This window comes from Amyelois transitella, chromosome 3, assembly GCF_032362555.1.
Source record: "Amyelois transitella isolate CPQ chromosome 3, ilAmyTran1.1, whole genome shotgun sequence".
NCBI lineage: Eukaryota > Metazoa > Arthropoda > Insecta > Lepidoptera > Pyralidae > Amyelois > Amyelois transitella.
The window spans coordinates 10,089,561-10,104,839 of record NC_083506.1 but is presented as its reverse complement, the minus strand read 5'-3'; the positions used below and the strand labels follow the sequence as shown (position 1 = coordinate 10,104,839).

The window sequence follows — 15,279 nt, the reverse complement described above, 5'->3', positions numbered from 1 at the left end:
TTTATCTTTCCACGTTAATGCCTCTATTGGCCACTCAAATAACAAACTCGTAAGGAATGCGCATAAAATAAGTAAGTTATTAAATTTAAATGAGAAAAGTAAATATAATATCTCAAGTATGGCTTACTGCACCAGATAAAAAGATGTTCAATGTCAGAAATATAACTTTGCAACCAGTATTGCTATTCCAGCCAGAGATAGCGGTTTTCACAGGAGATAAAAGTTTATTAGTGTTGTTAAAATACAATCACCTACATTGTGATACAATGAATGGCTGTAATGAAAGCAGAGTCGGAAATAAATATGCACCAGTTGAAATTAAAGGTATAATTATATTTATTATATTAAATGTATAATTTTCAAGAGTCCATTCTGAATGTACCACTAGTACGAGTATTTTGACTGATAATATCACAATATCAGTAAAATATACCTAATACGATATACGGTTGACCCACAGAGTAAGATATGTCTGGACTCCAAAGTTATCAGATATTTGAAGCTCCGATAGGGTTCTTGAACATTTACCTACATGGAAAGTTTTCTGAGATTCTCTCTATCTCAAAAATTTTCTTTGACTACAGTTTTGCTACTATAACATTTACTTAGTGTCCAATTAAAAATTATTCTACTAATCTCGTGTAAATTTTTGGTCTTTTTAAAAGTGACGTGATATACTGTGTCTTAAAAAAATCTTGCAACAAGATTAAACTATTTTCAAAATCATAACTTTATTTTTAAATTTTTCATTTATTTCTTGAAAATTATTGAAAATGAAAGTAAAATCTATGCTAACTTAATATAAAATTAATGCTAAGCACATGAAAGAGTTCATAAGATTTAAAGACTTTATAAGTACAAGTAGCATAAATATGTACATTCAAGTATTTTGATTATTGGCTCTGTTTACCCCATCAGAGATAAAGGCTTGATTATACATATGTATGTACGTATTTGCTCTGTCTCGAAAAGGTCCAATAGTGCGCCAATTTTTGTATAATATTTAGCTTTTTCTGCGTTGTTTGTGCTTACAATCCATATTTATTTTTGTTTTCAATGTTTTTTTTTATTATTTTTCCGATTAAAACAGAATTATTAATTTAGCGAGACTATTTAAGTTTAAGTGTAAAGTGAAGGTGTGTCATGTTAATTCCGAACAATGGAGCTATTATCTGTACCGTAAGAAAATATTTGTGCATTATTCTATACTTGCTAGCTCATATATATTTAAAAGGTTTGTTTATTTTTTTGCCATTTTTTTAAATGTTTATCTAAAAATCCGGGCAACAGGTGATTTTATGTACATATCTTTGTATTATTTCTAAAGTCACCGGGAACCATACGGGCAAAGTGCACCTACTGTGATAATGCACAATTTTATCTTTATGTTTATGTTTTTAACTTTCACTTATTTATCTTAAACCCTTTGTTCGATGCCGATTGCCTATCAGTCACATGCTTGATAACATAACCTACATTTTCTTGTATATATTTGAAGATCTGATACAGTACCGGTCAGTTATCAGTATTAATCTCCTTTGATGTTTGTGAGAATATTTTTAAGGGACCTAAGATTTGTCAAGTAAAATGAGGTTGTCTTCTGGACAAGACCAAGATGGCGGAACTGCTTCAGCCCTACTAACAGGTCTGATTTTTATTTATTTATCTTAACAAAGCTATTTATGCATACACCCTCACAGATTTGTTTTATTTATAGACTTCTTTTAAATATTAAAATACCCATGCATAGTTTTATTATAGAGCCAACATTCTTAAAAAGACTGAAAGATCACCTTCAGCTGTAAAGCATTATGATGAAATTGAGATTCAAATACTGGCAGCTTCGAGACTATCGTCTAGAAAAAGAGTCCAATGTTTATTAGCGTTTAACACACCCTGACACCTTTAATTTGATTATTGCATTTCTATTTTCTTTTTCCTTCTAAAAATATATAAAAGTTTAAATATAAATTAGTTCGCTGAGTGAATTGCATTTTCGTAATTTTATTATAATTCTCTTTAAAGCTATAAGCTATATATTCCCAAGTCAAGTAGTTTATTATTTTGCCGCTGGACAAAAGCCTCCCCTTTTCATACATCTTTTTCTTTCCAAATGACTAAAACCTAAGCCAATAAGCTCTCAGATACAGACGATAAGGCATATGAAGCTGGCTAAGAATACATAATTTGACTATCTTGCTTTTTTCCTTAAAATTATACAGGTAGTGAAATTGAAAAGTAAATACATTATGTAGTTTATTGTTAATAATTAATTACTGTCATTTTCTTTATTTTACGCCTTTTTTTCTTTAAGAATGTAAATGATATTTTTATCACTTTTTCATATTAGAGATATATGCATTAATGGCTATGCACGTTGCTGTGACAACGCTCTATTATAAAAGAAACGTTAATGTACAGCCAACAGCTCATTTACGTACCCAAATTCACTATCTGTAAACTCGCCTCTATTACGGCATCATATAGTCCAGTGCAGGATTACTCATTATATATACATATATATGAGGTTGATTGTGCCTATAAAAACATTCAAATTCAGAATTTCTCTTCATTTTTAATGGAACATTTCAAACATAGCTTTTTAATAATCATATCTTTTGGTTTCACAGTATTAGTTGACATCAAATAAATTACTTAAAACTAAGTTTACTGCCGCTTTCAAAACGCCAGTGCAGAGGAAGCGGTATTCTTCCATTAAAAATTTTATCTTTGCAATTTTTTTACAATTTACTAATCTTTATAGGTGCATCAAACGGCCACCGAAAGATAACGAGACTGTTGATAGTCAGACTAAACACGACCGATTGATGTTATCATTTATATCATCACTTTGTTGTTATTTGACTGTACTTAGTTTTACCATTTTTTTTAAATACACTAAGTCAATAATGCAAAAACCCCACTAGCTTTAACTTTTATTTACGATTAACTATTGCATGCGATTTCGTCCGCTTTGAATCTATGTGAATTTTAAGACTAAAAGTCTAAAGCTAAAAACTTGCCATGTCTAAACTATATTACTACAAAGTTTCATGAAAATACGTTCAGTTCAATTTTTGAGTGAAAGAGCAAACACATTCACTTCCTTAAAAAATCATCAAGTAAAAATGATAGGATTGAAATAAATTAAGACTCAATAAATTAATAATTGAGAATGTGGATGAAACAAAAGACTGTAGGAATCATGGCATAGAAACATATAGTTATTCCCTACCCCCCTTCCCTATAGGCATGATAATATACAAACGTACATGAAGGAGATATTGATATCTGGATCTCAATAACACTAATGGCCTTTAAGTGTTGTGACTACTGGCTAGGCTACGTCTACCCCTAAAAGGATCAATATGTAATTGTATGCAAGTGATTCAGTTACATGCGGGCACATTAAACTCCTATTTCACATCACATGCATTATGCATTATCGATAAAAGCAAAGTAGATTACGACACTATTATTATTTGATATAGTATCGTAATCTTCTTTGCTTTATATATATGAAAAATGAGTGAATGGCAAAAATAACATACAAAATTATAAATGGTAAAAGATAAACATGGATTTTATATTTATAAGTATATTGTAATTATTTGTGGTTGCCTGACTTCGTAGCATAGCACGCGCGACGCCGTTTTCATTGCATTAAATACCATAACCGTTTCGCTTTTTGATATGGTGTGAAATGGGACAGCAATAGTTTTCCGTGCGATAAAAACGGCAACGCGCGTGCTATGCTACGAGGGCTGGAAGAGATTGCATAATACGATAAAGCCGCCTTTTGTAAGGTACCTTCGCATGAGTTTAGGATAAGTTATTTTGTTATAATATACCTACATATAGTCACGTTTATATCCCTTGCAGAGTAGACAGAGACAACAGTCTTGAAAAGACTGATAGGCCACGTTATATATGTGCAATAAAGGGTATTCTATCTATCTTATGTTTTTTAATTCCATATAAATAACACTGGCACAACTCGCAATCCAAAACTCACGATTATCTAAAGTGATGCCGCGAAGTCTGTAATTAAGCAAATATTATCTTAACAAAATTACATGCACAACAAACAAGACGAATTCCCTTTATCAAACATGGCGGCATGGCGCGGAGACATTTTGGCGGGAACAGCGTCATGTACGCGGGAGTATTATTATATAAATATCTAGGTATAAAGATAAACATCTAGACCAGAGAAAACGTTAGTTTTTTATAATGACTCGAGCGAGGAAACCAACGTAAGAAAACTAAACCATATTTAACCAAGACTACTGCATTCGTTGCAGGACTTAGTCAAAGGACAAAATGCAATTTCTATTCCGATTTCTGAGTATGTCATTACAGTAATGCACCGTATTACTGAACCCACTTTAAATAGCTTAAAACGTTTACTGAAGTTGTAACTAGTCAGCTCGAACAACAATTATACACTAACAATGTTTTACATTGATACAGAGAACTAGGAAAATGTCATAGTGTTGTTAACTTGTTGGTGGAGTTGCAATCAGCTAACTTTAGTTCCAAGTTATACGACTTGGGTACACCATGTTGATTTGCATTCAATTTTGATATAATATATTTTTTTAAATAAATATGAATTTAACTAAATATGTATTGATCATTCATCTGGACGTGAAATTTCCTACAGATTAGTATAAAGAATATTTTGCTCGCTTTTTGTAGATGTTGTAGGAGACAAATAAAAGAAAAAAGTAGGTCAACATGTTTTACTTGTTGTAGGAAGAGATAAAGTAAAGTTACGAAATATTTTACTTGTTGTAGGAAGAGATGAAGCCAAAATTAATACCTAGAAAAACGTATTTCGATACTAGCGTAAGTTGAAAAAAAAAGATAAATTTATGTTACAATATTTTTTATCTAAAAAGATTTTCAATTTCCCTAATAACATTATGCTAATCAACAAAGACATCACAGTGGTACCAGATGCTCCTATTTGTACCCAAATTGTAAAAGTCACTCAACGAAAATGTCTGTAAATATACCACTCTTCTTAACACCACTCAGTGAAGATTGATAAATTTAACACCTAGCATTCTTCATTATTCATCTGCTGATGCTTCATGAGATATTTAGTAGATAAATCGTCAACTAAGTCAGCTGTCACTATCTCTGATTCCTAATTCCGTTATTATGCCATTCAGCAAAATGAATGGAATCATGTGATGTATGTGTGTAGTTATCTTGCAAAGGATAAATACATGATATTAAGGCACATGTAGACTACATTGGCCTTAATTTTGCCGCAGTCATTAACAAGAGAAAAACAAATAACAATTTCCGCAGAGTCAGCTGAGTCCACTTCGCTACATACATTTTGTACCCATATTACGACGAATTTGTTGAGTTTTAGACACATGAGTATTATGTTAGAATATGTACTGGCAATTTACAAAAAAAATAGGAGTTCCATTACCAAAATAAACGGTGTTTTGTAATGTCTTATTCATTGAAGTGCTTTTTCGATTGTTACTTACAAAGTTAAACAACATGCAAATAATGCTGTACAATGTTTTCAAAAGATTATGTAAGGTTTTCTTAAAAGTAGTTAGATCTCTTCAGAAATGTTTGATTCACAAATCGAAAGTGCGTTTGAAAGATAAATAAAGTAAGGCAAGTAAAACTAATAAGCATGCCTGCCAAGCAGCAACCATATTTTTCACGCCTATAATTCAATAGATACATGTGTCTGCAATGATAGGATTAAAAAAACCGATTAATGTATTTTTTTAATTAAAAAAAATGTACGAATATACATAAATTATAAAATAGTGACACAAGTGTCGCTGAAATAGATATCAGGAATATTTCCGATAGACACATAGATAAATGACGCTTTAAGCTGAAATAACTAAGTAGTACATCAAAAAATCACAAAGCTTACTTGGACGCTCTTTTAAATATCTAGAATTTTAAAACAAACTACCGAGCAATCCGCTTTTAATATGAAAGACGTACTCGTAATACTCTTACGAGTAGAAGACTTAGTCTTGGCGCTACATGTAAAAACTGAATAAATATGAGCATGTAATTTCCGCTCAAGTGCTAACGCGGTCTTTAGTGACTAAGCATCTACGGGTTAATGATCGAGTTAACCCTTACAGTAAATAAACACAAGTAGCCCGGCGATTGTTATGTCTTGCCCGTCTGAGAAATAGCCGGCTTTGCTGGGTTAAGCAGATAATCTGCAGCGCTCGTTTTCATATTCCTCTCTCTCTATTTAATGAAATTTCACGTCGAATGAGGTTAAACGGTTCTTTTGAGTATTACTACTGCATTTAGCTTGGTTTAAACAATATGCTATTATGAACTGTTTATAATTTAATATGACGCATCGCTTCTAAACTATGAATTTAATCCTTGGTTAAAAACAGGTATAAAAATACCATCTGTGTTGGGTTAATTTTTAATATGATATAAATAACTATCATGCTTGTACAACACAGGTACTCTTTACAGACATGACCCGCAAAAAATGAAAAGTTATAATGATGTAGCCCTTTTAAAGCTCCCCGAGCTTCATAAATAACAAACTTTTCCTTAAAGCGGACATCTGCTCTAACAATTTTTAATAAAGCGCGTATTACGAGAGTTTTGACATATTTTATTTGAAAGGTTGTGAACAAAAAATTATATCAATCGTTTTAACGACAAATTTAAACGCTTGTATTATAAAATTTTTAATATGAGTAAATGATGTAACAAAATTTACATTTCATCGTTCCGGGCATTTCAGAAATGGTTTTAACAAATTCGTTTCGCAAAAAATAAGACGCAAAAAATTGGAATATTGTAACTCCGACAACCTGGAATAATGACTTCGTTTCCAAGTCAGAAAGTCATTTATCTGTACAAACTTTGACGCCATTATAAAATTCCAATCTAAAGCGAGACTGTAAACAATATTGAATTCAATCGATTCCCAAAAAAATGCTCTTGGAATATTCATGAAAATCCGCAAAAAAAAAAACGTAAGCCAGAGATTACATCTGTGACAAAGAACAACAAAGAGATTGCGAAATGAAGCCTTTTGTACGCAAATAACTCAAAATTACTTCTATTTATGGCGTTCATACTAAATTATTCAGTTGTTGGTGTGGCTTTTTTTCTGCGGATCTGCCGTTGGGTTTCTCTTCTATCGAGAAATCTAAAAAATCTTGTGCACTACATGATATCTCGAAATCTTTAGACCGCATAGAGAACCTTTATGTCAAATTATCGTTAAGTCAGCTAATCAGTCGGACATTGGCAAGCGAGTTAGATCAACTTGGACGAAAATACATTTTTATATGTATGTTTGTAACGCTATAACTTTCGAACCGTTGGTCTTGTTAAGATGAAATTTAAAAAAGAAAGGTGTAGTTCTAAAAACCTTATTTCAGTCTTTTCGAGACTATTGATGCTGTCTTCCCCGTAAGGAATAATGACATGAATATGTATCTGTATGTACATGCGCAGAGCTGCAGGCGTAATATAGTCTAATATATAACATCCGTCTTCACGGACAGTCGCGTTTAGTAAACATACCATTTTCATCCCAGTCACGAATGCCACATTAAGCCGCGCGTACAAATTGAACCGTTATTTTTAAATACATAAACTAATTTAACTTGTTCTAGATTTTTCTACTTGTTTTTACAAAACTCATTTAACTCCAGTACGAGTTAGTAGTTTTTAGATTGTTCATTTCAAATGCCATGTTGTTTTGTATAGTTTGTTTTACTACGTGCGTTTAACAAAATATGGAGTCGAATTCACGATACCTACCTATAATTCTACAATTTTACAATTTTCTTAATAAATTGATTTCTTACTTAGTTTCAACATTGTAGGTAACTTATACTTTTGCACTTTAAATAAATTTATCACACTTTCGATTATAGAAATCAACATGCCTAATTAGGCCTGAAATCAATCTAATTATATATATATATATATAAACATATATTATAGTTCATTAGCTACAGGTAGGACCCCGCCTCCGAAACACTTCTGTGGAGGATGCAACCGGGAACACGCAGAGATGAGAAAGAATAGTTTATTAGCTACAATGATAATAAACTTTAAGAAATAAAAAGTCATTACTAAAATATTGCAAGCCTTCAAAAATTTAATATACATAACTGTCTTCACTACCAAAAAAAAATCTTCAACGCAAATGCTCCTAAGAAAAAGCGAGCAAAACAATTGAAAGTAAAATAAAACAAATTTAATCATGAATGAGAACCGACAAACGTTTACCGGTAGCATTCGGTTTCGCCTAATGAAATTACAAAGAACGCTTTGAATCGTCTTGTATCAATTGTGAAGAAGAATTAAGGTCGGCCGGCCTATTAACCTGATGGAATATTCAACATTGCCATAATTACTCAGTTTCTTGTTCAACATTTCAAAAATTTCATTGTAATTAAAAAACTAATTGAAACTAACATAAAAACCGTAGAATCTGCGAAAACAGAGTTGAAATATTTGACTGCTCTGCTGAAAAATGGAACCAAAAAACTATAAGTGGTATAAACCGGGCGTATCACCTCGTGTACCATATCAAGAAATAAAAAACGAAAATTAAGTAAATATTTACTGCTAATAATGTAAAACCCAAACACCAAATGAATTTAAACTAACAACGAGAAAACCATTCATAACACTTATCAAAGCCATCCAAAAAGCCTTAATGTGAACTGTCAGAAATAATCCAACCTTATTTATATGATAGAAAAAATAATCAGATTGAACTATCGTTATAATCAGACGCACACAGATAACGGTAATCTGAACGCACACACGCGCCGCGGAGGGGTTGCGTGTGACGTCACGGGGGAAGAGGATAGCCTATGGTATTACCGTGGTGTTCGAGAGGGAAGGAATATAGGGCAAGCACCGACCTACCTTCCCTGATACAGTGGCAAGTAGAACCTATACGAAGCTGGGTAATAAGATCGTTGCCTACTGGGACAAACAGCACACAAATTATGGATAGGGCTTATATTTTAGGCCGATGACGTAAATCGTTAGATATGTTATTCAGGATAAATGCCTGTGCCATAAAAAACGAGATAACGGTGAGAAGTTTTCTAAATTTGTGTCAGTGGAACACTAGGGTAGTTATTGCTCGTGGTCGTTGTTAATTTTTATTTCAATATTATTAGATGCTTATGAACTAATATAACATTTTAAATTCAATTACTATTACTATTATCGACAGATAAGTTATTTCTATTGAATGAAAAAAGTTTTGCGAAATCTTCCAATAGTTTTAAAAGTATCACTGTGTTCTCACTACCACACTTCTAGCTATGAAGTTAATTGTTGAGAATGCATAAAAAAAAGGCCAAAATTAATAAATAAATATGTATGTTTTATAATAAATGAACTATAGAATGGTGTACTTGTGTGAAGATAAAATGACAGTTTAAAATAATTATGATCAGTGTACAGTGGACAAATAAAATTCAAAAACTAATATATCCATTTCGTAAAAAAATATTTCTTCAGTTATCACCGATCATTATAATATAAAAAAAATCTTGAATCACAAATCAAATGCCGGTAATGAATGTAACTATCGGTTGGGTTTTACAACTTATCAATATATGATAAATCTATTTTATTGCACGTGCAGTGAAAACATTATATTAGCTACAGTATATCTTATCAATAAACTTACATACATTTGTGAAACATCGTTTCATTGGGATTATAAGTCTTTCTTATCAAATTCGACTTTGCATTCCCAACTGTCTTCAAAGGTTTCGAAGCTCGGGGTGCACATATGAATGTGATGTGTTTATGTGTTTGTTTGTCCGTCTTTCACGTCAAAACCACTGAACCGATTTCCATAACATTTTGCATACGTAAACTGTTTAGTACGGAGAAGGACATAAGATAATTTTCACGCGATTGGAACAGGGGGCGAAAACTAGTAGCAACATAAACTTGTGGACCATACATATATATAATTACGTCTTTATCCCTAACAGGGTAAACAGATTCAACAGTCTCGCAAAAACTGAAATGCCACGTTTCAACGTCTCAAAAACTGAATTGTCAGCCATAAACATTTAAATACTTTGTGTGGAGTAGTTGGTTTATTAATTACCTTATAAAATAAAGTTACCACTTTCAGACTTTGGACTATGTAACAATTTTCTTAAATATGAAGGTAAATTTTTAAAAAACGGCTCATCAAATAGTGATAGGTTGCTAGCCCATCGCCTAAATTAAGAATACCAAGTTTATGGAACATTTTCTAATATTTCTCCTTAGGGAAAACACGAAGCCGCCCATGACCACGATTACGGGGCAGGAAAACCATGAAATTACATATAACGACTCCTGTATGACTCGTTAGCTTAGCAGCTTAAGTTAAAGGGGTCTACGGAAATAGTCATTGGTTCATGGCTTCTGTGGGAGTGGAACTCTTGAAACGAGAACTTGTTTACAATGCAATACAATAACTCTTTATTGCATACATACATACATATGGTCACGTCTATATCCCTTGCGGGGTAGACAGAGCCAACAGCCTTGAATAGCCTAAATGGCCACGTTCAGCTATTTAGTTTAATGATAGAATTGAGATCCAAATAGCGACAGGTTGCTAGCCCATCGCCTAAAAATAGGATCGCAATTTTATAAGCCTATCCCTTGGTCGCCTTTTACGACATCCATGGGAAAGAGATGGAGTGGTCCTATTCTTTTTTTTTTGTATTGGTGCCGGGAACCACACGCACCACAATAATTTACTGCAAATTCACAATCATGTATTAGAAACATGGCAACAAAAGAGTTAACGAGTCAGACACTCAACAATCTCAGCCATTGGTGCTCAAATATTTATATTGATTTCCTTATACATATGTAAATTCAACGAAAAATATACGCAAAAAATACATATAAGCTATGATTAAATATTAAACTCATCAATAAATTTGTAACATCACACATCGGATTTCCCGAGAAATAATAAATTTATAATGGACTGATACATGGATAATTCGAAGTTATTGATTAGATAATACGTGATAATAAGACACTCAAACATTTTATATGATAGATCCGCTAAGATACACTTCTGGTATTTTTTAACTTATACAACCAATTTTTTATATTATACAACCTAATTTAGATTTGTTTCTAGTTTGACGTGTATTTTTATAAATAACATCCCGCATTTACGCTCCCACTTCGTCACCGTTACGGGGTATACAGAACCGAGAGTCTTAGTTTTTCAGCTGTAGATATATATATAATAGATTTTCATCTTTAAGATCTAGTATCTTTCGTCAATGGTATGACGATATTGCGTTTTAACAATTAAAGTAATAAATAAATTACTATTAATATTATAATTAAAAAGGTTTGGTTATTATATAATTTAGATAAATTAATTTTATTTTCATTATTAAAAAATTATAAATTATTAAATAAATTAGATATTTCTAAATTATAAGAAAAATTTATTCATGTTCTTTTCAAATCTTAATTAGGTCGGGTTTAAAAATATAACTGCATGAAGCACTAAATAAAAACCTAAAAAACAACAGTGTAATGATCATAATAATCATCTTAAAGCCTGTCAGTGTAATAATATTGTTGTCCCAGAAGATCTACCTACTTTGTCTGCATTTTGCCTGAAATGTGAAACGAAATCAAGTGTGAATATCTGAATAGCAAGCATGATTGTAGCGACGCGGACGGAGCCATCCGCCGAGACGGATTAAGTTTACGTAAAGCATTTCAAATTACAATTTTTGAAGAATTTTTACTTTCACTAAATGCTAGTGCTCAATTTATAATTGTGAAATCAAAGTAGGCCGCTACGTTTTTTAAAAATTAAAATTAATTCTTATAGGAAGCTTAGCTATTGCAATTCCTTTATATATGCTTCATTGAAATTTCTTTTTCTTGTAATTTATTGAAGCCCCAATTATAGACATACTTTTCTTTGAGGCCAAGTCAAACTTATTTTCTTCTATTTTGTTTACAAACTACTTACCTAAGTATATCTAACATATGAAGTGGAATCATTTGGGAATACAAGCTAAACTGACCTAATTATCCGTTAACGTAACATTTGTAAGCTAACTGGACGTAGAAGAGACTAGGTAGCAAAGGAACCCACCAAATATTTTGTATTTATGAATTACTTACTCAGAACGTACTCCTAAATGTGGTTTTACATTTAAGGCACTTACTTGGCCCGCATCCGCTTTGTCCGTGATACATAAATAGCCTGTATATAATGTATGTAGAATTTCCATAATCGGTTCCGTATTTCCAAAGATTAACTTTTATCCTTAGCACAAAGCTACAATCAAAGTCACAAACAATACCGCTTCATAATATTAGTACAAATAAAGAATAATGACTTGCTCTCATTCAGGCAACTGGATGTGTAACAATGGATCAAATACGAGTTAGGTTTACCTGCAAAGGTTGCGCAGATCAGATGGGAGTAGCTTTGAATAAAAACCTGACCCACCCAAGCTAGGATCCATGGTTAAAGGTATACCCGGGCTCTCGCCAGTGTGGTGGGGATACAACCGGGGCTAAAGCCAGAAGGTATAGAACTATGACTTGACATCTTCATCATTGTAAAAGTTTGGTAATTTAAATAGTAACTAGCACCAAGTGGTTCTTTAAATAACATTAAATTATGCATCCAACACCGCCCGCTTATATGTTTCATGCCCGTGAGAATTTCGGATATCTTCTCTAAGTGCCCCCTTACACTTATATGCAAGCATTTATGTGTAGTGTTCGATAACGTTACATACAAAGATAATAAATCCATTTGACGTAATAATCCAAGTATCGGATATTTCTAGAAGTCACGAGGCCGCGGGCGCTGAACCCTCTTCATTTTTATCACTGTCAATCAATGATTGCGTTAGCTCTTGACTGGTTTGCTTTTACGAGAAGACTCAAATATTGCTAAAGTGTGAGTGGATTTTTATGCTAGTGTATGAGTTGAGGAAATATAGAATGGACCATCTTTCTTTCTACGTATGTAATATCAATCAAAAGCTAGAGTTTTTATTAATAAAATAAAATAATGTTTTTAAAATTTTACCTCAATGTTTCACTTCAAAGAAAGGAAATCGTAACATATTCCGAATTGTGCAAGTAGTATGTACCTATATTTTAAAAGGAAACCTTAATTGAATCTCAATTCCATTAGTAAGCCATACAACTAAACGTGGTTTTTCATTCTTTCTAAGACTGTTGGTTCTATCAACCCCGCAAGGGATGTAGATGTGATTATAGGTATGTATGTAAACCTTGTACCTATTGGTGACAGTCCTTAAATCTTTTTGTCTATGGTAATGAAAAAATTAAATCATATTTCCCATTTCAAGCGTGCAAGTTGAAGCTATAAATTCAAGCGCGTGTAATTCTAAATAGGCAGTAAGTCAACCGGTGACGGCGGCGGCGCGCCCTCGGCGTCCATATTAAAACATTGCTCCCATGGTTTCTCATGTTTGTTTGGTTTAGAAAAAGGTACTTATATATACTTATTTAAACTTCATTGCATAAAATACAAATGTATAACACAATTTACGGACTTAATGCTAGATGCATTATCTACCGGTCAACCATTGGGTCTGACAGAGAACTTTATGTCCCCACATAATGTCAAAGTAAATAAATATTATATTTTAGGATAAGGAGAGAAAAGTATATTTTCCATTAGTTTTTAGGTTACATTGAATGTTAATCAGAACTAGAATTTAGAAAAGAAAAAGAATCAAGATTTAATCGAAATTCCACTGACAGTTGCATATCACTTCCGTTACCAATTGACTGACAACTTATAGCCGAACTTAGGCGCTAAAAGCTGTATGTTTCTTGGGAACTGTAAAAGCTCTTTTACAGTTCCCAAGAAACATACAGCTCATTTCAGCTCTGAAATCTATCTACAAAGAAAACTTAAATAACGCAAGCAGTGTTGCAGGTGTATAGAATCTTATTCTCTATAAGAACATAACTAAGGCGATGAAATGAAAATTCAGTTTCATCTGCCATATAAACAGTCATTCGTTAGTGAGATATCCTTTACATCTGTTTTATAGAGCGCCTTAATCCGTATCGATAAACTTTAACGTCGTATGTATTTTACGGCCTATCTTCTCGTTTTATGAGTGTAGTATCGACGTTCGATTAAAATAATCTAATGATTTGATTTTCGCTATAATCAATCTATAAATCAAGTTAGACTGACTTTAATTATTCAACTTCTTAAAAAAATAAATATACATGTCTTAAGGGTTCGATAGATTGAGCCTAAGGCTTAATGATGGTATCGAGATACAGATAGTGTCAGATTGCTAATCCACCACCTACATGATATCCCAAGTTGACAAGCCTTTACCTTATTTACCATGGTAATTAAAATGCATATGTATATTTCTATTTATTTATTTATTAAATTCGGCTTCGTTCATGTTTGATAATTCTGTTTGTTAAATAAGAGTAAGCCTTTTATTCAAAAGTTATCATACACATAGGTACTCGTATGCGTTTTCCTCTATGAACCAAACAGAACCAATACTCGACGGTCACATACAGCTTGGTGGCTAATGGGATTGGAATTCAGATATAGTGACAACTTACAAATGTGAGCATTCCTGAATTGAATCTTACAGTCGAGTAAACATACATTATGGAAGAAAAGCATTTGGCGTACACTATATTTTTCCTTTACTTTCAACACATGTAAATTTAATTTACACTGAAATGTAATAGGCCCAATACTCACCGAAAAAAATGGCATTCCACGTCAGAGTCGCATCGCTTCGCAAGCGCAAGTACCTACGTTCAAAGTACCTACCTAACCAGTATTTATATCCTCGAGTCAGGCAATAAATATTCATGTTTTATTTTTAACAGACGCCTTATTTTCTTACCCCTAATTGAATTCGTACAATTACCCAAAGGACTATTAAAGGACGAAAGTAGGCCGGCCAAATTAAAGGGACGGATATACCCGACCGAATGAATGGGGTTTCTTTTACCTTCAAATTGAAAATTGTCCATTATCGTTAGACTCATAAAGGGCAGAAAATTTGCAGTGAAAATATGATAGGTATCTGAAAAGGATAATAGCCTAATAAATGTTACGGTGTCCATTCAAAATTTTATACATTTTTCTTTTCATGATGATAGAAATAATTATTCATTTGTGCTCTACAAATAATGTATGTATGTATATATGTAATAATGTTGAATTTGATATTTTTC

General features: G+C 32.4%; 1 protein-coding gene across 4 annotated transcripts in view; it reads left to right on the top strand.

Moving 5' to 3' along the window:
- Positions 1–15,279, top strand: part of LOC106140135 (solute carrier family 12 member 6) — a 292,621-nt gene that overhangs the window by 185,873 nt on the left and 91,469 nt on the right. Inside the window, exon 1 of one of the 4 annotated variants that reach the window (XM_060948198.1) lies at positions 172–324. The exons of 2 other annotated variants lie outside the window; for them this stretch is intronic. In XM_060948198.1, coding sequence (XP_060804181.1) covers positions 267–324 — 58 coding nt within the window. In that variant the 5' untranslated portion in view covers positions 172–266. Of the gene's footprint in view, positions 1–171; positions 325–1,470; positions 1,646–15,279 lie in introns of those variants that run through there. One more of the 4 variants, XM_060948220.1, reaches the window with a different exon arrangement.